The following is a 26,617-nucleotide window of genomic DNA, read 5'->3' on the forward strand; positions in this document are numbered from 1 at the left end:
ACAGATACACACGTCAAACTTATAACACTTTTTGGATCGGGGGTTAAAAACGAGAACCGTAATAGCTAGAGAGTTGTAATTTTCAAAGAATAAGTATTTTTAATGCCGCTATAACAACAAGTAATACAAGTTTCAAAATGGCCGCCAAAAAAAGTGTTATTTCTTGTGCGATGGTACGGAATCCTTCGTGTGCGAGTCCGACTCGCACTTGACCGATTTGTAATTAGTTCATATTTATCATTCTAGCTAGTTAAAGACTTATCCGTCTACTTATTGTATACATACTTAATTACATGTTAATTATTGACTGTAATAATTAAACTGCTTACATGTTATAATAATTATATTGTCATTTATCAGTCATAGGATTAGTAAACGGCGCGGCGTTTGAAACGACATTTGTTTCGTGGTATATTACAAAGAACAGGTCAAGAGGGAGCTGGACTCCCACACGAAGTGTTCCGTACAAGCTGTAACACTATGGAGGTACTGTTTAAATTATTACAATTGGCGGCTAATTTTATGGCGACTGTTTTGATATTCGCCATCACCATGTTTAATAGAAAATTAAGATTTTCTATTATAATTTATTATAGCGGCAATAGAAATAAATGCTCTGTGAAAATTTCAACTCTCTAGCTATTATGGTTTATGAGATACCGCCCACTGACAGACAGACTGACGGACGGCCGTCTGTCCACGTTTCACATGGAAAATTCGCCTTTTTCGGATGTTTTCCTTTACATGTGCTTCTAAGACCTACCTGCTAATTTAATGATTCTAGGTCAATGGGAAGTACCCAATAGGTTGTCTTGACAGACACGACAGAGACGGACAAACGGACCGACAGACAGATAACAAATTGATCCTATAAAGGTTCTTTTTTCCTTGAGGTAAGGAACCCTAAAAATCACGTTGATGCGTTGGCGTTACTCCGCTGCGACGTAATTGAAGGACAAATCAATAAACCAACAAACAAACAAACTTTCGCATTTATAATGGATAATGAGAGAAAGATAGTAAGGATAGAAATCAACGTTTTGAAAAGAATCAATGTCTTTGGAAAAGCCTTAGCTGGAATTCGTGATCAAATGGTCTTGAAAGTAGGTACCTACCTACCTAATGCTTAGTTGGAATGCTGGATCTCATTCTTCTTTGACAATGCTGCAGGAATCGACTTCGGGCTTCGAGACAACTGGTCTATTATTGTCTATTGTGTGCGTTTCTCTGTGGTACAAGTTATAATATGAAGAGGGAACATTTTTTTAACCTTTAATTTAAGGATTTTTTTCCTTTCGGCACTCCTTGTCACTCCTCATTTGTCAGGCGTACAACTGCCTCATCCGAGCATACAAGGCATAGGAAGTCGTGTGAATACCGTCTCGTTACGAACACATCCCAATAAGAAAGATACAATTATTGAAACGTAGCTTTTTAACGAAGCGAAACACGTTTGAGATGGGGAATTAAGTACTAACTCATAAAAATTAAAAGTTACAAACGTGGCAATAGAGCGTGAGACGGAATGTAAGAGAAGAAAAATACAAGACTTTTTCCATTTTTACGTAGGGGTATAGAATTCTTTACATGAATTTTAAATTATTTGTGACACTTGTTCAACTTTTCAGCTTGATCAGTCTGCTACATATTACTAATTTAGAGCGAGAGATCGGACATCAGTGGTCTTCAACCTCTCACTCTCGCTCAGCAGTGGAAAAATGAGATAGCAATGAGTATTACGTTTGCTTTAATAGGTATTAGGAGCGCTCAATATACATTGTATGCAAGATACTAAAGCTTCGCTTCATATAAAGTAAAATGACATTCTCCCCTGATTTATACCAAACAATGGTACAAAAGTATGAAAACAGTGAGCGACTATTGCTTTGTAACACTTCGCAGTTATCAGTGCAACTGATACAGCTTGATCCGTTGCCATTACTGGCTTCAATGGATGGCTTCTGACTGAAGATCGTCTATTGTGTGACGGATAGGTACAGAGAGTTGTCTAATTACAAGAGTAGCAATCCTTTGTAACACTGCGCAGTTATCAGTTCAACTGCTACAGCTTGATCAGTTGCCTTCACTTTCTTCAATGGATGGCTTTGACTGAAGATCGTCCATTGTGTGACGGATAGGTATAGAGAGTTGTCTAATTACAAGAGTAGCAATCCTTTGTAACCCTGCGCAGTTATCAGTTCAACTGCTATAGCTTGATCAGTTGCATTTACTCTTCAATGGATGGCTTCTGACTGATGATCATCCATTGTGTGGCATCTCTTTACTCTCTATATCTTTCGCTATTTATCGGGAGTTCACGGGTAGTAGTAGAAAAACCTAAATCCACGCGGACGAAGTCGTGGGCTACTAGAGTAGCTTAATATTTGACACTAGCTTATTCCCGCGATTTCGTTCGCGTGGACTACACAAACTTCAAACCCCTATTTTACGCCCTTAGGGGTTGAATTTTCAAAAAACCTTGTAATAAAATATTATAGCTATGTGCATGCCAAATTCAAGCTTGATCCTTCCGGTAGTTTGAGCTGTGCGTTGATAGATCAGTCAATCAGCCTTTCCTTTTATGTATTTAGATATCGTTGATTCATGATCAAACCGAGAGCTGCCTCACTCTAGTTCACTCTGGTATAGCTCTATGGTCTAAGTGTGAATCGGTCACGTATACTGACGAGTAATAACGTCCCAATAACACAATGGTAATGCACTAGTCACATACGTTCTTGTATTGAATGGACGTTAGCTATCTTGAACTTTGGTAAGTGCACCACACTTTAGTGCTAAAGTGTTATACTTAGTGCTAAACGTGCTGAGTTTAGTAAGTATACAGTTCGGAAACAGTTTTTAATGACCTACCTGGCGCTGTGGTCTTATTACTGGGAGGTCCCGGGTTTAATTCTTGGCAGAGTTGGGAATTTTATAATTTCTAAATCACTGGTCTAGACTGATGGGTGCCTTCGGCCGTGGCTTATTACCACCCTACCGGCAAAGCCATGCTCCCGGAGCGATTTAGCGATCCGATATGATAACGTGTAGAAACTAAAAGGGTTTAATAATAAATGGCATACCCCTTCCAGGTTAACCCACTTCTATCTTAGGCTGCATCACCACTTACCACCAGGTGAGATTTCAGTCATGGGCTAACTTGTATCTGAATTTTAACAAACAGTAGGTATATTCAGCAAATCACCTAAGACAGTTAACTTTACTTTAGTGCTATCACAGCAGGCTCCAATCACAATCCAGTTAGTATCGCAATTGTAGGATCTGGCACAACAATCGGTTTGATTGTAATAGCGTCTGTAATGGTCTATAATACTGGCGCCTCCTCCAGCGTGTAATTATGTCACTGGTGATTGGAATAGCTTCGTTTGCTGACAGCGAATTTTATGGTATTGTTTTGTTAACGCATTTACTATTATATGTAATAAACCGTCAAGACAATAATAAATTATTATTGTTGACTACAAATTACAAATGCGATGGGGAAACGCGCAAGTTCTATTAGAAAAGAATAGAATAGAATAGATTTTTATTCAAATGAACTTTTAAAAGTGCTTTTGATTCGTCAAAATAATTTACCACTGCACTAATTTAGCAGCCGCCGAGTTTCTTGGTGGTTCTTCTCGGTAGGAAAGGCATTCCGAACCAGTGGTAGATGCTTCTGACGATTCAAAAGTACTTGTAAAAGTTTAGTTGAATAAAAATAATTTGAATTTTGAATTTTGAAGAGAGTGGTGGGCAGAGAGATAAGAGTATACACGATAGCAGAGGCGTTTTTTAAATTTTAGGCTGCAGCGCTGGCGAGGGGAATCGCACCTTATTGCGTCGTGACAAGAGTCGTTATTTATTTAAACGTCTTCGTGGAGTGATCCTTCAGTAGCTGAAAGGTTTTAAAGTATTAAGTACTTTGTAGTGTAAAGGCCTCTTTAGAATGATTAACATTGCGTGATTATTTGGTTATTAATTTTCTCTATTAGTAACTAAATTAAAGTAAATATCGTTTCACGTTTATTTAGTTACCATTTAGTAATTTTATGGGAACAAAGCATTAATACAATTTCGGCACAGGTATATTCGAGCACAAAAGCGGTTCACTGGTCACAGTGAATTTAATATGAACCATTATTATGCTCTACCCAAGTTATAAACAAAGTTTAATTTCACATTAAACGTACAGCTGTATTTAGGTTCGGTACAGAGGTTACACATATATTTTAAACTCGAAAATTGTTTGTTTGCTGCCTTCGGCACTGGATTAGCGTCATTTTTACGAAACAATAGTTAAATACATGAAAAGTGACACAGGCTACTTTTATCTTGAAAAATCGCAAGGGATTTTTAACAACAAATACACGCGGGCGATTTTAGTGTTTAAACTATCGTGAGAGATTTCCAGTATAAATTAGAGATGAAATATAGAAGAGTCTCAACCGCGATGCGTTTGCAAGCTGAGTCCCTATGAAAAAGATACCAGATGGGTTCGAAACTAGTCGAACTTATATCACTTACGTCGACTAAACACGTGAGTAAATCTGAATTATTGTATAACACGCGGACGAAGTTGCAGGCATCAGCTAGTAATTAAAAATGTGGTAAAATTCAATTGAATAGGTAAACCTAGTAGGCTAAGTTTTGGAAACGGCATTTGTATACTTCGGTACTAAACGTAGGTATATACTTTGGTGCTGTAAAACAAAGAAAGTATATTGTAGTTTTACTTTTCTGATAAATAAAAATTTTAGTAAACAACTTATCATAAATATAATTAAAGTTTATTCTTATTTTACTTATTTTCTGTGCTTTCTTATTGGTTTCAAGCTGACAATGCCTTGCTAATTTAATTGATTTTTTTTGCTAGTACCTATGTTATGCAAGTTATAAATATAAAGCCTACAATAATTAGAAGGATTGTAAATAAAAGATCTGCAATAAAAACAGAATAATATATATTTCAACCAATCATCACAATGTCGCATAGAAAGTTAAATACTACTTTTACATTGTTATTATTTCTGAATACAGCCGCTTAGAAACGTTAAGATTTTATACAAAGCGTTATACAGATACTCGTAGATTTGAAACATTTGGCATACAATCTACTTGCTATTATAATATTATATTTTTTTATGTGACATAATCTTTATCTTAACAACATTTAATTTAGAGCTTTATGCGCTTTACTGTACTCAAAAATCAATATGTATAAAATAAGTTACAAAATAAAAGTTGTTTTTTTTTTAATTTGATTAATTTATAATATTACTAGTTTTACTATTTTATATTATCTAACTTTAGGTTTTTATATTTATACAAGTTATATTTATTACACATTAAATGGACTTAGCGCACGTTTTGTAATATTCATAATTTTCTACAACGTTATGCCTTATTTCAAAGTTATTGCACATAATAATATCTACCAATAGATCATTATATTTATGTATTTTACTTTAAACTAGAGCGAAGACATTTTCTACTTTAAATTTTTGTAAAAGTTTTTGTAAACATCGTAATTTTAATAATACTGATATATTTTACACTTATTTATGCAGAATATTGTGATATAGAATTTTAAACGGGGAATATATTGGATTCTACGCAGGAACCCTGTAATATTTCTTTACCATAATATTTTTTAATAAATATTTCATAATATTATTATATTTAAAATTTACAGATTACTTATTATTATTATCTTCTATTATAGACTGAATTCTTATCAGTTAAATTATTATTAGTAGAAGTGAGTTACAATTTTTTTATTACAAATTAAAGCTATTGATCGTGTTTACTAATATTCTAATTTTAAAATTATATTTTGAGCAAAGTATAATAATATTTTTAAGAAGTAGAGATGCAGTGAGTATAATTTTTTGATAATTTATGTAAATTCAATAATGTAGGTATATTATGGCAGTCTCTAAAATAAAAATAAAAAGTAATATTTCAGGTACCTATCACCCAATTTACTATACTACTTTATCAAATCTCGTCGTGCATTATGTCATTTTTCAAACATTAAGTAAGTATAACTTTTAATAATGATATTTTAATAATAATATTTTGATTCTTAGATAATAGTTATCATTTAAATAGAGATCAGTTAACGACTTTATTTTATACAAATCTGTCTTTTATTACAAAAGAATAAACAATCTGGAACAGAGTACACAGGGTACATAATTAAAACTAGATAAATGACCTGTTTTTGTTTTTGATAAACTTAACTTTTAAAAAATTGGACTAGTTTTATGGCACAGTTAAATTATATAATTAATTTTAAATATATACTTTAATCTATTATACGTTATCTTACAATATACAATTTATATTATTTTAACAGCAAGTACACCGCAAATAAAATATGTAAAAATGAAAAAAATATCACAACCTTAAAATAACTAAAGCTGACTAATATCGCTTGTTTATAATTTGGCATTTGATTTTAATTTATTTAATTGTAAATTACTTATTACAATAATTATATTTAATACTACATAATATAATATATTTAAAATATTATAATATAATATTAATATTTTACACTAGGTATTAAAGTACTGTTGAGTATAGAACATTGTTTCATATGAGCAACTCTTAAGGATACACATTCATTTTACTATTAGTAGTAATATTTTTAATATTTTATTTATTTTTGATATGCTAACATTCTACATAGTATTATCTAAAATTTACAATTGAAAGTAATGTATTTCAATATTAAATCAGGTAACTAAAAATTGTAAAGTTTATTACCAGTTTAAAAATTATTTGGCCGTTTAGCAGATCTCTTGTAAAACTTACTAGAAGTATAATAAATATTTATATGAATATATTATATTCGTTGTCACAGAATATTTTAATTATCGATCTTTCCCGATAATTTCTTTCAATGTCCAATTTCAGAATTTAATCTCCTCTTAGAAGGTCCGGGGTTTCGATTCCGGGCATCTCTCTTTTTGAAGTTATGTGCGTTTTAAGCAATTAAATATCACTTGCTATAAGAGGGGTCTCTCCGTCACTCGCTTCATACAAACGTAGTTCCAATTTCATTTGAATATTAAGCAACCAAAGTCCATGAAATTTTGCAGACATATCCTAGAAACTAATATCTATGTCTGTGGTGTTTTAGATTTTTCTAAAAATATGTAGTTTTTAAATTACAGGGGCTCAAAGATTTGTATGTAAATTTTTAAGACCGCGTAACTTTGAAATTGAATATTTTAACAGAAATCTGGAAAACCACAAACATAGGTATTGGTTTCTAGAATATGTCTGCAAAATTTCATGGACTTTGGTTGCTTAATATTCAAATGAAATTGGAACTACGATTGTATGATGCAAGTGACGGAGAGAGCCCTGTTAACGGTGAAGGAAAACATCGTGAGAAAACCTGCATACCTGAGAGTTCTCCATAATGTTCTCAAAGGTGTGTGATTACAAATCCAAAATCGCACTTAGCCACGATAAACTCTTCTCATCCTGAGACCTTTGCCCAATAGTGTATTGACAATGGATCAATAATGTGATTATGAGGATGATGATAATAATGATTCAGTTCTAGCTTAAAGCAATCAAGAGATGACTTCTTTGAGATGCCATAATCATCATCATGAGCAACCCATCGCCAGCCCCAAGCACGTCTCTTCTCAGAATGAGAAGGGTTTAGGCCAAAGTCTGCCACACTGGTTTGAGATGCCACATACGGCCGCTATTAGACCATTGCAAATATTTCTCAATCTGGATGCCACCATCACTGTTGCAATGATTTAAGCACGATATAATAATTAATATTAATAGTTATAATTTATTAATATTAATATGTATAGTTAAATACCAATAGTTTTATTTTAACAAGATACAAAATTGGTGAGATCTACTGTGTGAAAACGACCAAATAATCAACGGGCTAGGTACTGCACTTGAGGATCTTGCGGAACGCCTTTCTGAACTCAGGGTTGAAGATGGTGTAAATGACAGGGTTGAGGAAGGAGTTGATGTAGCCGAGCCACGTGTTCAGGATGAAGACCGTGACTCCGGGGGAGAACTGGAGGCCGAACTTCCCGCAAATGGCGTCCAGGACGTTGCACGTGAAGAATGGCGTCCAACAGAAAAGGAAGACACCTGTGAACAAAACAAAGCTGTGACCAAAGAATTATAAAAACATCTATGCGTGTATCCTCCTACATACGAAAGTTTAACGTCTTTGTTTTATAACATTCATAACACCGTAAATCTAGAAAAATGGTTTTAACCCCCGACCCAAAAAGAGGGGTGTTATAAGTTTGACGTGTGTGTCTGTGTATCTGTCCGTAGCATCGTAGCTCCTAAACTAATGATCCGATTTTAATTTATTTATTTTTTTGTTTGAAAAGTGGCTTGATCGAAAGTGTTGTTAGCTATAATCCAAGAAAATCGGTTTAGGCGTTTGAAAGTTATCGGCTCTTTTCTAGTTACTGTAACCTTCACTTGTCGGGGGTGTTATAAATTTTTAATTAACACTTATTTTACTCATTGCATAAAACAATATGTAGTTATTTTGCTATTATAATACTTGGCAGATTTTTTTTAAATTGCCGTCAATTTCTTTTTTATGATAAGTGTAATCTTCCAGAAATCGATGTTGAGAAAATTTGGTCAAATATCACAAAACTCCAAAATGCGGTCGACTTTTAGAAATTTTGACAGCATCATCCTTTTTTATGATCACAAAGAAGCCCAAATATTGATTTTGAAAGAATTCAGCGCAATAGAAATAATTTTACAGTTTAGTTTGTTTGAACCCCAAACATACCTTTCATAACATTACACATATTATAAAAACATATATTCTTGGTATAACCTTCGTTAAAACCCTGGGTCACGAAATCTTTGTAGGCGTAAACTTTGTTGGGTATGTTATTGGAGTTGAATAACAAAATTTCACCTCCCGTGTCTCTTGTTCGCCTTTTTTGACAAGTTCTTAACAACCAACTTTTTAACAAGAATCGTGAACTGAACGCCATCCATTTATGGCAAGTTTGAGAATTACTCCCTAAACTTCACACATTCCGGAACTTTCTCAACTATTAGGAACATTTTCTTGGTCCTCGTTAATATTTTATGTGACGTAGTTTTCTCTATAACGGACCTTACTATAAGAAACTCCCCCAATCAACATTTTATTGGTAGGAGAATTATTTATTAAATAACTTGACCGTAACTGGAAGCTTTATATTGAGAGTAGCATTTCCGTTTCCGTCGATTTCATGCCAGTTTTCGTACTTTTATTGATGTCATATCCGGTTTTGTGGCGCCACCTGGCGGGGTCGCGCTCAAAGTTTTCGTAAATTGCTCAGCGCGGCCATGGCTGCATTGGCGTTTTGTTTGCCGTCGAAGCAACTTGCAATCAGTCAACACGAAACGTTGCAAGATATTTTATTTTATTGTGTGGTACTTTATAAAGTGAATTTGGTGAATAATTCGCAGTAAGTACTTATTTTTAATTTATATTACATTATGTAAAATGTAAAATATAATAATATGTACGTGATCAATATTTTTAACGGTTTGTCCGTTCGGATCACAGTACTTTATATTTATTTGCCAGAAGGTAGTTATTAAAAACTTTTCGTACTTGAGACGATGTAACAATTAGAAACCGATTATTAGAAATGAATTTCAAATATTTGAAATTAATATTATTAGCTAAAATTTACCTTTTAAGTCTGTTACAATATGCTCATTTTATTGAGAGGGTACATGACGATAGTTATGACCCCGATTGCATTTTGAAATGAATCCTCTCGGATTTATACGAGAAATTCTTTTAAGATTATGATATGTCTTTTCTAGTTATTGTTATTGTTAATTCAAATTGTTACATCGAATAGTAATGAAATTACAGGTAACCTTTATAAAAATAAAAATATCACGCCTGACGATCATCAGGATGAAATCGAATAACAAAGTTCGTGTTTAGATTTTACTTTCAACAGGTTCTAACCATTAATTAACCAGGTTCCAGGTTTTTCAGGTTTAGCTAGCGCTTCTTGGTTTTTACGTGTACCTACACAGTACATTAAAAAGTCTTTGATAAAACTCAAGGTTCATAGACCTAGAAACAAACAAAGAGGTAAAAAAGTATGATACCTTGCAATTTCTAGCAGATAAAGCTTATGCAGCTATCACATACTGCATAAACAAAAATAAGCCTAGGTTTTCCTAAAAATTGTGCTTTCTTGACTTTATTTTTATTCGTATATAAATTAACTGAAAATCAATATTAACTTAAATAATAATATTAAATTAACTAAAATATTGACTGAAATCAATAATCAGACTTCGTCGGGTCTTTCCACAATTAGTGGGTAGCTACAGCATAGAAGGTATTGCGATGCGCTGCGAAATTATCACGAGCCAGGTGGGTCTTTTGGTTACATCCATATGGGAAAAAACGAGTGGAGTTTGTTAATATTTTTGGGTCGAAAAGAACACATTTATTCAGTCAAAAGCTAAGCAATTATTATTAGTCCGCTGCCTCTCGCGGGGGCAAGGCATTGAAAATGTTACCGTTCCATCGCATGGAACTAATTTGCATACACTATGGTAAATTATTTTGACGATTCAAAAGCAATTGCAAAAGTGTATTTGAATAAAGATAAGAGAAATTTATTTGACCCAGCAATAAATAGAAAACACATTGAACGCGTTCGCCGCTTCACAAGCACAGAAAATTATAATTGTTGCCGTTCCATCGCGTGGAACTACTCGACATGCACATTGCTTTTCTGAAAAATGGTCACCCGCCCCTCGTAGGGGCCATGCATTTCAAATGTTACCATTTCAATACATAGAGCTGCCATGACTACCTTTGCCGTGCATTGAGCCTATTCAATGATCAATATTATCCACTCGCGTGGGTTGGATACCAGTATGATCAATATCATTCAACCTTCGCAGGGTTGATCCTAACATGAGCAATATTATAACACCCTCGCGGGGTGGATACCAGTATGCTCAATATCATCCACCCTCGCGGGGTGGATGCTAGTTTGAGCAATCTCATACACCCTCACGGTGTGAATACCAGTATGATCAATATCATCCACCCTCGCGGGGTGGATGCCAACATGATCTATATCATACACCCTCGCGGGGTGGAAACGAACATACCGGTAATATCTACAAAGGTCATCTAAAAAGTTCTTATCGTTCCTCAATCAGGACTGGCGGTTCAAAAAGGTAAGTAAGCCACAGCATGATTATTTGCACCCGGATTCTCCAAGACAAATCAGAGAAACTAAACCGACCTCGTTCCAAGCAGGTTATTTAGTGCACTGTCTTTCGCAATGAAAGAAAATAGAGGCACCAGAGGTTATACAAAGGCTATTTCAATGGTATCGCATACCAACATTTAAAAAGCCACCTATTGTTTTTCCCAAGGAACTGTATGCAATAGTGCGTAAAATGAATCATGAAGCTTGCACCGCACGCCAAGCTTCCTTTTCACCTTGTTTCTGGTACCGAACTCCGAAGTGTCATCCCGACCAAGATCACATCTTAGAGTACGAAACAACTATGTATGTTATGGCAGAACATTTCATTTTGATAAACATGCAAAGTCTGTTTTCATGTAGTGAAACAGTCTTGTGTCAGTGCTTCTTATGGAGGCCATACGGGAAAGTTAGATAGATTAGATGATAACCTACCTGCCGTTCGGACTAACCACGGTGTCTATGGGTGATATTAAGAGAATGGTGAAATATGAGTCCTATTTTACTTAATCGACTTGTCATAGCAAGTTAAGGCAAGTACATGCTAAATGTACAAGAGACTTAATACATGTACATTTTTTACATGCATTAAGTTAATATCTACTACAGTCGAACTTACTGTTTTTGTTTAAAATTTGAGAATTGGTTCTTTGACCACGAAAGAGTGAGTCTAACTATTTAGAAATACTATGGAGACCCTAGAAAATGCCTCCAAAGAGGGCTGTTGGATGTAAGAACAGTTAGAAATGCTAGTTAACAAACCAATGACCGCTGGATAATCCAAGATCTATCCAATACTGGTAGATCACTATTATCATTCGTTAGACGTCCACAGCTGGACATAGGTCTCATAAAGAGACTACCACATGCCACGTGATTACACTGCATGAATCCAGCGGATCCCTGCGACTCGTTAAATGTCGGCTATCCATCAAGTGGCGATCTCCACGCTGCACTCCAAGCTGGCAGAGGCGATAAATAAATTATAAGGGCTAAAGGAGAAATATTAGCTACCTCCACTAGTTCATGTTCTAGTAACGGATGCTTCATCTATCATGCTCTTTGACAGGAAAGGAACAAATGCTTTACTCTTATCAAAATGATAGTCTAATTTACCCTTCAGAAGCTTCAAGAAGGCTCACTTCTTACGCCTTAGTTCAAGTCTCATTCAAAGTAACGACGAGACGTTACTCTCACATTTACTAAGAAATAGAGGAATGATGTTAATTCTTTCATTCATTCATTTGTTAATAAAGCATATTTACAAGGTTTAAGGATGTTGTTATCCTTATTGAATAAAACATTCCAGATACTGGAATTATGGCTTGACAAATACACCATAGCATACAATATTATATCCGGTATGTATAGTAATCATGTAAATAATTTGTATCTAATGTCATAGCCAACCTCCCAGAGTGGCAATACGAGCTTGTGTGGAAATAATATTTGCAAAGTGGGTAATCCTGGAGGTCGATCTATTCACCTCGGAGAAAGCATTCGAAGTACACAACTATGCACTCTTAGATTTGATGGACCATCAAGTCCTGTTTCACGATGCTGTATCTCATGAAAGTTTCCATTGGCATAGTTGGTTTACGCCATTATTTTCAATTCTTCGTCTTGACTCTTGACCCATCTCAATTGGTCAAAACGAATATTTTTTGAATAGTTGATTTAGTTTATATAATTTACTCCGACCGAAAGTGTTTGGCGGGCCTCGACCGTTTATATAAAACACAGCCTCATTGACTCGCAATGGGTCTGTCATTGTCTTAAGAAGTCTAGAAATAATGAGTGGTCCTATACTTTAGACACATAAAACCTAAGCAGTAAATCACTGCTTAATTTGAAGCGGAAATCTATCTTGAAACTATTGGATAAGCTTGAAAACGTTGATCTTCATGGTCTTTAAAGAAAAATATTGATACGAACCTAAAGTATCACAATTAGCACCAGTTTTGGCACATAATATAAATGACAAAATTTAGAATTTTCATTCCTCTTACACGAATCTGTAATTGGATCTGTTATTGGATGTATGAAATAAAAGTCAAGTAATGTTTGTTAATGCGCGTGTTTTATATGTGCTATATTAATGAATAAAAGCAAATTCACTCAATTATGTATTCATGTCCAAGCATGTTTTAAAATCGATTTCTTCAGAAAGATTTGAAATCCACCCGTTTGGGGTGCTAATAATAACTTATTACTTAACTAATAATTTGTAATATCTGCGTTTTTATTACTGCTTATTATTCAGATAACTTCATATTGCATCAAAATCGTACCTTAGAACGAATGATGTGTATTTAATAAAATTTGATGATTATAAAATTAAAATCGGACATTTGCCCTAAATTCGGCTCAAAATCTGAAATAGACAACCAATCAGAAATTGCTTGTAATAGGAATAGTCATAACGGGTATCTTTACCCTCTTTTTGGATTTATATGTGTAATTGGTAATTAATTATTGAACGACAGAGTATGATATGCTACAAAATATAATGCTCTATATTTTATAAATGGTTAACGGATTAAACGTGCCTCTCGTACAGTAGGTATAGCAGACTGGGTAAAAACCTTTTTGAAAGAAGCAAGCATATCTGCTACTTCTAGTAGCATACACTCAACTCAGGGAAAATCATTCTTATGATGAGATGGCCCATGAAAATTAGCAATCAGCTAATACATTTCAAAATTTTTCTAAATGTAAAGTGATTGAAGGCAATGTACTTAGTCCAGGTGGTATCGCTCAACTAACTATTCTTCAGTTCTATGACTGATAGTTAAAATTCTTTTCTTTATTGATTTTGTATTCAAATAAACAAAATTTTGTTTATGAAAAAGAACATAATATCATATAAGTACTCATTATGGTACAAATGTTATCACATTGGCGTAGAATTCTAATATCTATTATGTGGCGTCACCAGGCGAAAACAAACAGGGTCTCAATATAAAGCTTCCAGTTACGGTCAAGTTATTTAATAGTAGCGTTTTACCTGAAAATAAAACGCATATTAAAATACTTACCTCACTGGAAGCTTTCAGTAATTCCTGCCTGGTGATATTGAGCCAATGAAGCCATGGCCGCGCTGAGCAATTTACGAAAACTTTGAGCGCGACCCCGCCAGGTGGCGCCACAAAACCGGATATGACATCAATAAAAGTACGAAAACTGGCATGAAATCGACGGAAACGGAAATGCTACTCTCAATATAAAGCTTCCAGTGAGGTAAGTATTTTAATATGCGTTTTATTTTCAGGTAAAACGCTACTATTACCAACATAAAATTTGTATATTTATTGCATCGCGATCATCGAAACTGTGTTATTGGCTCTTGCTTACTGGCTTTTTACAGTAATGGAGCTGACTAAAGCTATCGTTTCAAATACCACCCGTTGCACTATGCTCATACTAAATCTCTAGTACGTGATTTAAACTTAGTTGAAGGTGAAAAAGAAATATTATTCTTATTATATTTGGCTAATAGTCTTTAAAATATTTCGTCAAAATTATATGATTCTAGGCAAAATATTTACAGAGACCATAGTTTAACTCTTCTCAAGCCTTCGGTAGAGTTTTGCTAACTATTGTGCCACATTACTGTGCGATAATCTATTCATTAGTTCTAAGTATTTGGCCAAACCTACACCCGAATAACTCTCATAAATATCTCGTTCTTAACATAACTTACAAACTTAGACTAAGGGTAAAAATTTCAACACGCTTACCTAAAACAATAGCTAGTGTTTTTGTAGCCTTTCTTTCCTTCTTAGCCGATGATTTCTCTCTTTTCTTTTTACTAGCTTTATTGGCTTTATATATAGTGAATCTTGCGGTGGCTGCACTCGCTTTTCTTTCCTTTTTACAAGTTGAACCATCGCGGATGTCATAATGACTGGAGCGAAGATCGTCATCGGATCGGAAGGCGATTGACGCATTTCTGTAATCAATCATAATATTATTGTATGCATCGGAGCAATTGGAGAGAGCTATGTTTAGAGTTTATCTTCATGATCAAGTCAGAAATGAGGAGATTTGTAGGAAAACCAGAGAAGCTGACATAGCTCAATGGGTTGCGAAGCTGAAGTGGCAATGAGCAGAGCACATAGATAGATCTTGGGGTCCAAGGTGACAGAATGGCGACTTTACATTGGAAAACGCAGCGTTGGAATATGAATTAATAAATGAATGAATATATTTTTACTGTACACTACAAAACTAATACAGAAAAAGACAAATAAAAGAAAACAAAATATAAGCAGGTAAATACAATTATAGGTAGGATAGGAGTTATAGGATTTAAAGCTTACCTAGAATCTGTATCAACTCTCTTCCCATTCTTCTTCCATCTAGACTCACAGGACATATTCTTCAGCACAGTAGCATCCTTCATTCCTGGTGATCCGGGAGGGGAGACGTGTTCTCTGATGGTATCTTCAAGGTTCGATGGGGCGTAACCAGAATCATTGTTGCCATTTGGGTCTGGCATTGCTTGTGTTTTGATAATTTTCTTTGGTGCTCTGAAAAAAAAATTATTATTTAGAAAATACAGTGCACAAGTGTGTGTGCAAAAACAGGTGTACCTACTCTCTATATTCACTCATACTCTCTATTCCCTCGCTCTCATATTCTAATCGGATGAAAATTATACATGACCAGAAGATCTTCACTTTCTACAAGAGACAGCAGTGTAACACAACACACTTTCCAACTTCTGGGCTGTGATCTAAAAATATTTAATAGAAACACACAAAATTTTTTGGTCTGATCTAGTACTTAAACCCAGCTTCTTATAATACTAGCCACTAGACCAACAAAGCATCAGAGTTTCATAAACATGCTATACGAGGAGAGACGTAGCAACCTCAACGCATTGCATTCTTGCGGCTTTCAGCGATCTCTCTAAAGCTTATAACGCTAAAACTTTGCCTGCAGGAAACTCTACGGGCTTTACTCGTATATAGAAACTGAAATAGATCCTTAATCCAAGCGAATGAAATTACAGACTTCACCTAGTCATTACTGAACTATACTTATACTAAAGTAAAAAAAACTATACTATACTTACTTGATCTTGTCATCAGGTAAAGAAGCCAGCATAAACTCCGTGGATTTGTTGTTAGGGATCACGTGGCATTCGTCAGCATCGGCTTCTAAGTCCACTGACCGTTTGTCGAAACTGATGATAAATGAAAAGGATTTTTAGATCCATACAAGAATGGCTTAACTCTTATTTTCGATGAATCAGAACAACTTGTAAATAAATAATTAAGTCTTGGTCTTGTAATTAAGTCAAACACGTAAAACACGCACACATACACGCACACGCACACACGCACACACGTCACATTCTGAAAGGAGAACCATGCTCAGTAGTGATCCGGTAATGGTTTGATGATGATTAATAGTTAAAAACCTGGCTGCAGGCTACTTTCTGTTTAGGAAATAAAAGAAATTAAAAAATCTAAACCCACAGGGACAAAGTCGCGAGCATCAATAGTAATAAGCTAAAACTGGTAACAAAGTCAATACTTTGAAGAAGAATTCAACAACTTGAGTTAAAGCGTTTCAACCAATACGATAGATTTTGCTTTAGATAGCGAATATTGAGAACTTTCAAAAGAAAGTTAATCCTTTGTAGAAACAATTTCTATTCTATTCAATTTAAAGGGGGAAGGGGGGTCCCCCCCCATCCCCGAAATCTCAGGCAAAGATAAATTATACGACATAGTTCTTGCAATTTTTTTTCGTGAATATTAGATCAAAAAAACGCTCGCTTCGCTCCCACTTTTATTTTATGTTATTAAGTAATTGATACCCGCAACTTCGTGCGCATAAAGGTTTTTAAAAATTCCGCTACAAATCTTTGGTTTTCTAGGATAAAAAGCCTATGTCCATTTCTGGAATTCTATCACTGAATAAGAGTTGTACCTTTATTCTTATGCAAAAATTTGGTTAAAACCCTGAAATCAATACGTAAAACTCGTAAAACACTTCTGTGAACTCAAAGAACCATTTGAATGTTTATCAAGTAGCAGATACAACGAAAGAATCTATGGCACTAACTATTTGGTACTACATACTTCATTTGTCATATGATTTATCAAACAAGCTGTTCATGTATAGCGCTACCAATAAAAATTTGCACCACACCGCCCGATTTGACCTAAGTAGTAATTAGTGAGATAATTTTGTAAATCATTCCTATTAATTCTGTTCTGCTATTTAATTCAATAAAATGAACACGTGTATTAACAGTTAATTAAGTATTCGTAATAGCCTGTAGTGTTGCTTTAATCAGGGATTTTGTCACATGACCCAAATGGTAATATCAAAATTTCGCCGCATTCGCATTAAATAATGTACTCGTAGATTACTTCATTATTAACAGCGCAGTATATTGAAAGTAATTATTATTTACTAAGTAATTTTAATCAATATCATTATGTAGTAGTGACTACTGAAACCGATATAGTACCGATATAAAACTTAAAACTGATAAAGAATATTATGTGGAGGAATACATTTATCTCTTAATTTCTTTTCAACTGCATCGGCAAAGAAATAGACAGACAGGTAACAAATACATGGAACAGGTGTTGGAGCATAAAGGAGATTTTTAAAGGTAACCTTCCCACAAAAATAAAAACAAAGTCTTTTACCATGTCTTACCTATGCTTGTCAGTCCTGGTCTCTATCTGAACAAAAATACGAACATGCCAGAGTGAAAGAGACCGGCGATGGGTTGATCATGATGATAATAACGAAGATGGCGTACAGCAAAAGTGTGTCTGTTCCTTATTATTCATACACCTACCTATCCTCATGGTCATCTTCGTTGCTACCCGATCCAGTAGGTCGGTCATCTAGCGCTGTTTCCAATTGCCTTGTCTGTGCTACATTTTCTATGACCACTGCTGTAGTCGCTCCAGTCAACGTATCGGACACTGGTGGCTTCTTCGCTGCACGCTGCTTTTTGGCACGGTTTCTTAACGCCTGTGTGGCAAATCAAAATTTTATTATACTGACTGTTAGTAAAATTGTTACTGATTTCAGTACCCAGTAGATTTTTCAGACACGTATATAACATGTTCTAAGAACCAACTTCTCAACATTAAGCAAACTAAAAATAAAAATGAGACTATCTAACATCTGTTCGCAGAGGACCATCGACTACTTGCGTCGCATCGCGAGAAAGAACACCAGCAATATAATGTAACGGTTTTTTTCGGTGTGTGAGGTGTTCACTAGTGACTTCATTCGCATTCTATGTATTCAATGCAAAAGACATAATGTTGGCTAGTGTTGAACATTCAAAACAGAACTGAGTTTAACAGGGCTCTCTCCGTCAGTCGTTTCATACAATCGTAGTTCCAATTTCATTTGAATATTAAGCAACCAAAGTCCATGAAATTTTGCAGATATATTCCAGAAACTAATATCTGTGTCTGTGGTGTTTTAGATTTTTCTAAAAATATGTAGTTTTAAAATTACAGGGGCTCAAAGATTTGTATAAAATTTTTTAAGACCGCGTAACTTTGAAACCGAATATTTTAACAGAAATCTGGAAAATCACAGACATAGATATTAGTTTCTAGAATATGTCTGCAAAATTTCATGGACTTTGGTTGCTTAATATTCAAATGAAATTGGAACTACGATTGTATGAAACGAGTGACGGAGAGAGCCCTCTAAGTTGTTTTTACCTTAAAAATATTATAGTAGAGGAACATCATCATGATGCAGGGGATGTAGAAGGAGCCCAACGAGGAGTAGAGCACGTAGTTCTGGTTGTTGAAGAGGCACTCTTGGAAGTTCCGGTCGGCCGTGTCGTTGAGGCCAAGGACTATCGGCGCGCCGATTGCAGCCGACACCAGCCACACGAGGACTATTGTGAACCAGACCCGTTTGTTGTTTTTGTGCTTCGCGTATTTTATTGGTTGTGTTACAGCGATATACCTGTTGGGAAAAATAAATTTGGTTAAGCTATGTACGGTGTATTTGAGACAGACAATTATAGCCACGAAGCAACGTTATCGAAATCAGTAACTAAATGCAACTTTGAAGATCTGAATTTGAGCTTTTTTTCATATTGTGTGCTTTGGACATCACATTTAGCCATTGGTTCTAGTCACTGTCACTAATATCACAGTAATAACAAGTGTAAATTAAAAATTTATAACAACCCCGACAAGTAAAGGTTACAGTAACTAGAAAAGAGCTGGTAACTTTCAAACGGCTGAACCGATTTTCTAGGATTATAGCTAAGAACACTCTCGATCAAGCCACCTTTCAAACAAAAATAAAAAACTAAATTAATATCGGTTCATTAGTTTAGGAGCTACGATGCCACAGACAGATACACAGATACACACGTCAAACTTATAACACCCCTCTTTTTGGGCCGGGGGTTAAAAACTGTTGCAACTAAGGGTCACAATCCTGTACCCTTATAGCCAAAATTGATAACCAATCTATCTGTAATCTATCACTAAGTTACTTAGCAACTTGTAGGTACTCGACTTAAGTAAATTACCGGCAGCTTACAGATAGATTGATTATTCATTTCGGTCATTAGTCAAGTGATTTTGAAAGCCTCCCTGGCGCAGTGGTAAGCGCTGTGGTCTTATTAGAGGGAAGTCCCGGGTTCGATTCCCGGCCGGTGATATTGCATTCAAGTACTAACTTGTATCTGAATTTAAAAAAACCGGCCAATGCGAGTCAGACTCGCGCACTGAGGGTTCCGTACTCGGGTATTTTTTCAAACATTTTGTACAATAAATCAAAAACTATTCTGCATAAAAATAAATAAAAATCTGTTTTAGAATGTACAGGCTAAGCCCTTTCATATGATACCCCACTTGGCATAGTTATCTTACTTTGAAAATTAAAACAAATTTTTTTTTTTAATGATGTAGGTAACCACAAATTCGGGGTTTTCAGATTTATTCCTGTATTTGTGCTATAAGACCTACCTACCTGCCTAATTTCATGATTCTAGGACAACGGGAAGTACCCTATAAGTTTCTTGACAGACAGACAGACTGACAACAAAGTATTTCCTATAAGGGTTCTGTTTTCCTTTTGAGGTACGGAACCCTAAAAACAGGAAAAAAATCAAAGAAGAAAACATTTCAAACGGAGGTCCAACTCACCTATCAACAGAAATAGCGACTAGATTGAATATGCTTGAAGTTGATGACGTCACATCCATTGCGATGTACACGTCACATATGAACGCAGGCAAGCCCCACGACCCGTTCACCTGCGAACAAAATTACACTCTAAATTCACTGGACCAAAGCCTCATTTGCAATAGCTTTAAAATGCAGGCACCGAAATCCGTTCACTTCCGGGCAATTTATACTCTAACTCATCTAGTTAAAGTCCAATTTACAATGCCGCTAAAACAAATTGAAATCCAATAGGCAGGTCGGTAGACAAAATCTCCAAATACCTACCGTAATCAAATAAATCAACCCGATTTCAGTAATTCCATCAACTTCTTTTAGGGAATTTTCTTTTGTACCTTTTTTTTGGGTCATTTTCTGAATTTAAATTAGTATCACGTCCTATCTATTTAAGCAATGGATGATTGACTTAATGTTATTATGAACGCCCAGTCCAAAACTTGAACCTAAAAAGCTGAGATTTTGCACAAAGGTTCCCTTTACAATGTATTTTTACAGAGAGAGAGCCAGCGCGTGCCAGACCTTCGTTATTTTATATAATATAACTCAAAATTTAAAAAAACCCCGACATAAAAACCTCTATAAGAAAACTAGAAAAGAGCTGATAACTTTCAAACGGCTGAACCGATTTTCTTCGATTATATTATGGTGGCCATGGTGGCAAACAAAAAACCAAATTAAAATCGGTTCATTCGTTTGGGAGCTACGATGCCACAGACAGATACACAGATACACACGTCAAACATATAACACCCCTCTTTTTGGGTCGGGGGTTAAAAAGCTGAAAGTTTCTTTGCATATTGTCCCCAACACAGGGAGGAACGATCAGCGGCTATGAAGTTTGGATCATGGTGGCTTTGGGAGATAACAATGCTGCCATGAACCTTAAAAAATATTTCATATATTCGTTATTTAGTATTATTTCTTGTACTGTACGAAAATCTTCGTGTGCAAGTGCGACTCACACTTAGCCGATTTTTTAAATAGATTTCGTTGTTTATCCCCGACTGAATCTTAGTTAAATTTTTATTTTTAGAAACTCTGTAGGTAAACCAGTTTATACCGGTGTAAGCCAGTGTCTACCGGTGAGCACCGGTGAGCACCGGTGACAGGTCACATCCGCTAACATCCGGGATCTGCTACTGTCGGACAGCCATTACGTGCGCCCATTGTCCGTCTTTTGTGTATCCCGAGTTTTATTGCTTTCTTTCCTAAGGTAGGCGCTTCGTTTTAGATGAAGATTCGGATACGATACGATATGTTTGTCTAGTATGTGAGTTTGCTTATTCCAACATAACTTCTAAATGCTTGAGTAGTTTGAATATATGGAGTATCCTTACATCATACTGACTGACATTAGTTATAAATATTTTGAAAAAAAATCAATATGCCAAAATGACAATTTCAATTTTTTCGTGCATATACATTTTAACTTTTTTTGTGATGAAACCACAAATTCATGGTTTTTGGGGTGTTTCCTTTTCTTGTGCTAAAAACCTACCTACGTGCTAAATTTCATGATTCTAGATCAACGGGAAGTACCCTATAGGTTTTCTTGACAGACACGACAGACAGACAGACAACAAAGTAATCCTATAAGGGTTCCTTTATTCCTTTTGAGGTACGGAACCACGACGAAGAAGTGGCGGGCATCATCTAGTTTGTGAATAACGTACCTAACTAATTTAATCTCATTTAGCATAGTATTTTTAGGTGAGCCTATTACAAAAACACACATTACATTTTACCGGTTTGCCAATAAAAGTGCCTAACAAATAAAATATAGGCAAAGCTATTTACATACATAAAACGAATTCAGTCATTCCACACATCGAGTGATCTTTGATCGAGCAAACATGACGATGTAAACAAAATTTTGTTCCAATTTTCCAATTCAGTGGTCGGGAACGTATAAAGAAGTTTATTTTTGGCTTTTCCTAAATGATGACGCATAGAATTGAGGTGTCAACTTCAGTACATTATTTACGGGCACCCGGCGTGTGCTACTAGGCTAAAAAAACATCCTCGCATTATTGCCTTGCTAATGAAACCTGTTTGGATAGTTTTTTACCCGACTGTGGAAAATCCAAAAGGAAGGGTTATGATTTTAACAGTCTATTTATGTATGTATGTTTATATCTAAATTCTGTGTGTTCTAAACTAATGGGCCGATATGATGAATGAGGTGTCAATTGATTCGTCGTAAAGGTCCGGGTGAATTAGGCTATGTTTTATACGAATAAATTTACCTAACGGATGTTACATTAAAAAAAAAAGTGGAGGTATCCAAAAAATTGTTTTTGCTATTGTATCGAGTGGGGTGTCAAATGAAAGAGGAAAAAATCCTGAACTCACAAATATTCAACAAGAACAATTACAATAAAGGTACAAGAACATTAAAATATACCAAGCGACAGAAAAACAATTTTACTCAAATATTTCAGCGTTTATTAAGACGATCGCAGTCGAGTTTTAGTTTTCAACTTTATCTTGTTAGTCTATTTTTTTTTTTATTTACTATAGGTAAGCGCTTGACCACAATCACACCTGATGGAAGGTGATGATGTGGTCTAAGATGAACGTTTACCTAGAAGGTGCCTATTCACTCTTGTTTTAAAGATACCCGGATTGTAATTCTATAACAGACATAGTGAGAAACATTTTTTGTATTTAATATACAAGGTGTAACCAGAACGCTAGTAAAAACGAGAACAAGTGATAGTACTGATGATTACTGATAAGAGTAAGATACCATAAAAAATACGAAAAAAAATAATTAAAAATAATCTTGTAATTTTAAAAGTTCACAATCCATTGCAAAAAAACATTTGATTGACACTAGAGGTCAACAAACCACGACAAGGCCCGTAAATAGGCCACGTACGTAATTAGACACTGTACAAGTCATGCCCGCTAAGAGTACTGGCTGCATTTCATGCCTTGATTTTGGCAATATCGTGAGGTATAAACAATACTGTAGGATACATTAATGTTTGGTTAGATACGTTATTTTGTTTGGGCAAGGCCGTTTATAGCTGAATTGTTCCGGTCCCTTTCCGTCCATTTGAAATAATTTCCCTTTTTTCCCCATTCCAGTAACACATTATGTTATTTCGTCCATAGAGCTTTTTTGATCTTTGTGATAAAACAATCTGAATAGCTTCACACTTCACACTATCACATCACACTAATATTATAAAGGCGAAAGTTTGTGTATGTGTGTGTGTGTGTATGTTTGTTACTCCTTCACGCAAAAACTGCTAGACGGATTTGGCTGAAATTTGGAATGGAGATAGATAATAATATCCTGGATTAGCACATAGGCTACTTATTATCCGGGAAAATCAAAGAGCTCATACCATTGTAAATAATGACGCGTTCGATTCCAGGCAGGCATTTGGAATTTTATAATTTCTCTGGGCTAGTCTGGTGGGAGGCTTTGGTCGTGTCTAGTTACCACCTTACCAGCAAAGCCGTGCCACCAAGCGATTTAGCGTTCCGGTACGATGTCGTATAGAAACCAAACGAGTATTGGTTTAATGAAAACTGCCATCCCATACTAGGTTCCAGACTTTCAGGTTAGCCCGCTTCCATCTAAGACTGCAGCACCACACAAATCCCAAAACCACTCGACGCAGGATTCGGCCCGACACCGGAGCATCCTCAGGAGATGTAGACCACACCATTTGCACATAGTGGTTTAGGTATTCTATACAATGCCAAGGTATTCTTTACAATACCAGACTATACAGATAGACGGTAAGATATATAAAAGCTCAGATTTATTGAGACGTATCAGCCTGTCAGATATATGATATATATCTGATGCTAGACACGTTTCCAATTACAGCCCATTGATTCTGAGCCTCTTTATTAATATCGCTTAATATGTGATGCCGTACGACTAGGCAATATTCGATAGGTTTATTACAAGTACTACAAATACCATATTATTTGTACTCACTTATACCTATTGTAACTTATTTACTGTCCGAAACTTCTGGCTTCACGGAAGACCAGCGCTGTGCTTGCATCTTAGACTGCAACTAGTCTAAGATGGAAGCGGGCTAACCTGAAAGGTGGAAAGGGTATGGCAGTTTTCATTAAACCCATACTTCTTTGGTTTCTGCATGGCATCGTACCGGAACGCTAAATCGCTTGGCGGCACGGCTTTGCCGGTAGGGTGGTTACTAGCCACGGCCGAAGCCTCCCAGAAATTTTGAAATTATAAATTTCCAAACCCCTGTCGAGAATCGAACCTAACACCTCCCACTAATAAGACCACAGCGCTATCCACTACGCCAGGGAGGTCGTCATTAGCATCAAAGAACCAGCCTGTTAGCTATTAATATTAAAAAAACCGGCCAAGTGCGAGTCAAACTCGCGCACTGAGGGTTCCGTACTCGGGTATTTTTTCTAACATTTTGCACAATAAATCAAAAACTATTATGCATAAAAATGAATAAAAATCTGTTTTAGAATGTACAGGTAAAGCCCTTTCATATAATACGCCACTTGGTATAGTTAATATCTTACTTTGAAAATTGAAACATTTTTTAATTTTTTTAAAATGATGTGACCACAAAGTCGCGGGTTTCTTGACAGACACGACGGTCAGACAGACAGACAGACAAACAGATAGATAGACAGACAACAAAGTGATCCTATAAGGGTTCCGTTTTTCCTTTTGAGGTACGGAACCCTAAAAATTAAAATACCCCAAAACACAAAAATTCTTTACAGGTTTTGTGTCGGGAGTTAATCAGCAAGTGTCGTCTGACTGTATGTATTTACACTGTGACGCTATATCCCCATTGCGACCGCAATTGCAATGAAATACAGTCGGTCCGAGCGTGGGTTCTATTACGTTGGCCTATTCTTTTTAATACTGCCAAGCTTTTTACCCTTTGAATTTGAAATAATACTATCACGCGCGATATCGCACGTGGTCAGAATAACCGTCCGTATCGAGTCACTGCACAGAAAATTAAATTAAAACCATATTCCTTTGTGTTACGGATGAAATTCTATTGTAGTAATATGTCGAGTGATATGAAAATTGTATGTGACAACGGGGAGACATTTTCATGATTCCATATTTTTGTAATCGATAAGGGAATTTATTTTTATAGCTTTAGGTTTAGCTTGATTTCTAGTTTTATAGCTTAAGCATTGAGATGGGCCGTCCGATGTTGTTTAACGAGTACATTGAACTATACAAATAGAAAACCGGCCAAGAGCGAGTCAGACTCGCACACCGACGGTTCCGTACTCGGGTATTTTTTCCGACATTTTGCACGATATACCAAAAACTATTATGCATTAAAATAAATAAAAATCTGTTTTAGAATGTACAAGTAAAGCCCTTTCATATTATGATACCCCATTTGGTATACTTATATCTTACTTTGAAAATTTAAAATACTAATTATTTATTTATTTGTTTCCACAAATTTTTCAAACCACGGTTTTCGGATTTTTTCCTTTACTTAACTATAACTGTACTACACCTACACTAGTACATATCTATGATTTTATTGACAGGTTCAATAACTTTGATTTTCATAAAGACTTCATTAACTTTTCAGTAAATAGACTTTTCAATTTAACATTTTGTTGATACTATACATAATAGGTATAAGTTGATAGTTTACGCTCGAGTGAGCAAACTGCGAAGTTGTCTCAATTAGGAATATTGTGGTAATCGACTGCCGACGGCTAATGTAATTAATTTGACCCTTTGAGCAAAGTTGTAAAGACAAGCTTTTGTCAAGGTCATTGATCAGAGCGATTCAAACTTTTAGTTCTTAATGGAAACCTACCTGGCGCAGTGGTAACCGCTCTGTGGTCTTATTAGTGGGAGGTCCCGGGTTTGATTTCCGGCAGGGGTTTATAATTTCTAAATCTCTGGTCCGGTCTGGTGGAAGGCTTCGGCCGTGGCTCGTTACCAACCTACCGGTAGAGTCGTCCCGCCAAGCGATTTAGTATTCCGGTACGATGCCATGTAGAAACCAAAGGGTTGTAGGTTTAACACTTAGCCTGCCACTGTCACTAATGTGTGTTTTCATTTTAACTCCTAGTGCCCTAAACGCGCATAGGAGCCAATATAAATTTTTAAGCTCAGAGCCTTCGGCGTAAATA

General features: G+C 35.6%; 1 protein-coding gene across 1 annotated transcript in view; it reads right to left on the reverse strand.

The window, feature by feature from the left end:
* Positions 1-7,847: 7,847 nt before the first annotated feature.
* LOC123873123 (dopamine D2-like receptor) overlaps positions 7,848-26,617 on the reverse strand; it is a 113,285-nt gene continuing 94,515 nt past the window's right edge. Inside the window, exons 2-8 of the mRNA XM_045917834.1 lie at positions 20,441-20,550; positions 18,992-19,244; positions 18,103-18,281; positions 16,354-16,464; positions 15,596-15,805; positions 15,014-15,225; positions 7,848-8,142 (exon numbers count right to left, since the gene is read on the reverse strand). Of these exons, the coding sequence (XP_045773790.1) occupies positions 7,928-8,142; positions 15,014-15,225; positions 15,596-15,805; positions 16,354-16,464; positions 18,103-18,281; positions 18,992-19,244; positions 20,441-20,550 (1,290 nt within the window). The 3' untranslated portion in view covers positions 7,848-7,927. The remainder of the gene's footprint in view (positions 8,143-15,013; positions 15,226-15,595; positions 15,806-16,353; positions 16,465-18,102; positions 18,282-18,991; positions 19,245-20,440; positions 20,551-26,617) is intronic.

This window comes from Maniola jurtina, chromosome 16 (genome assembly GCF_905333055.1).
Source record: "Maniola jurtina chromosome 16, ilManJurt1.1, whole genome shotgun sequence".
NCBI classification, from domain to species: domain Eukaryota; kingdom Metazoa; phylum Arthropoda; class Insecta; order Lepidoptera; family Nymphalidae; genus Maniola; species Maniola jurtina.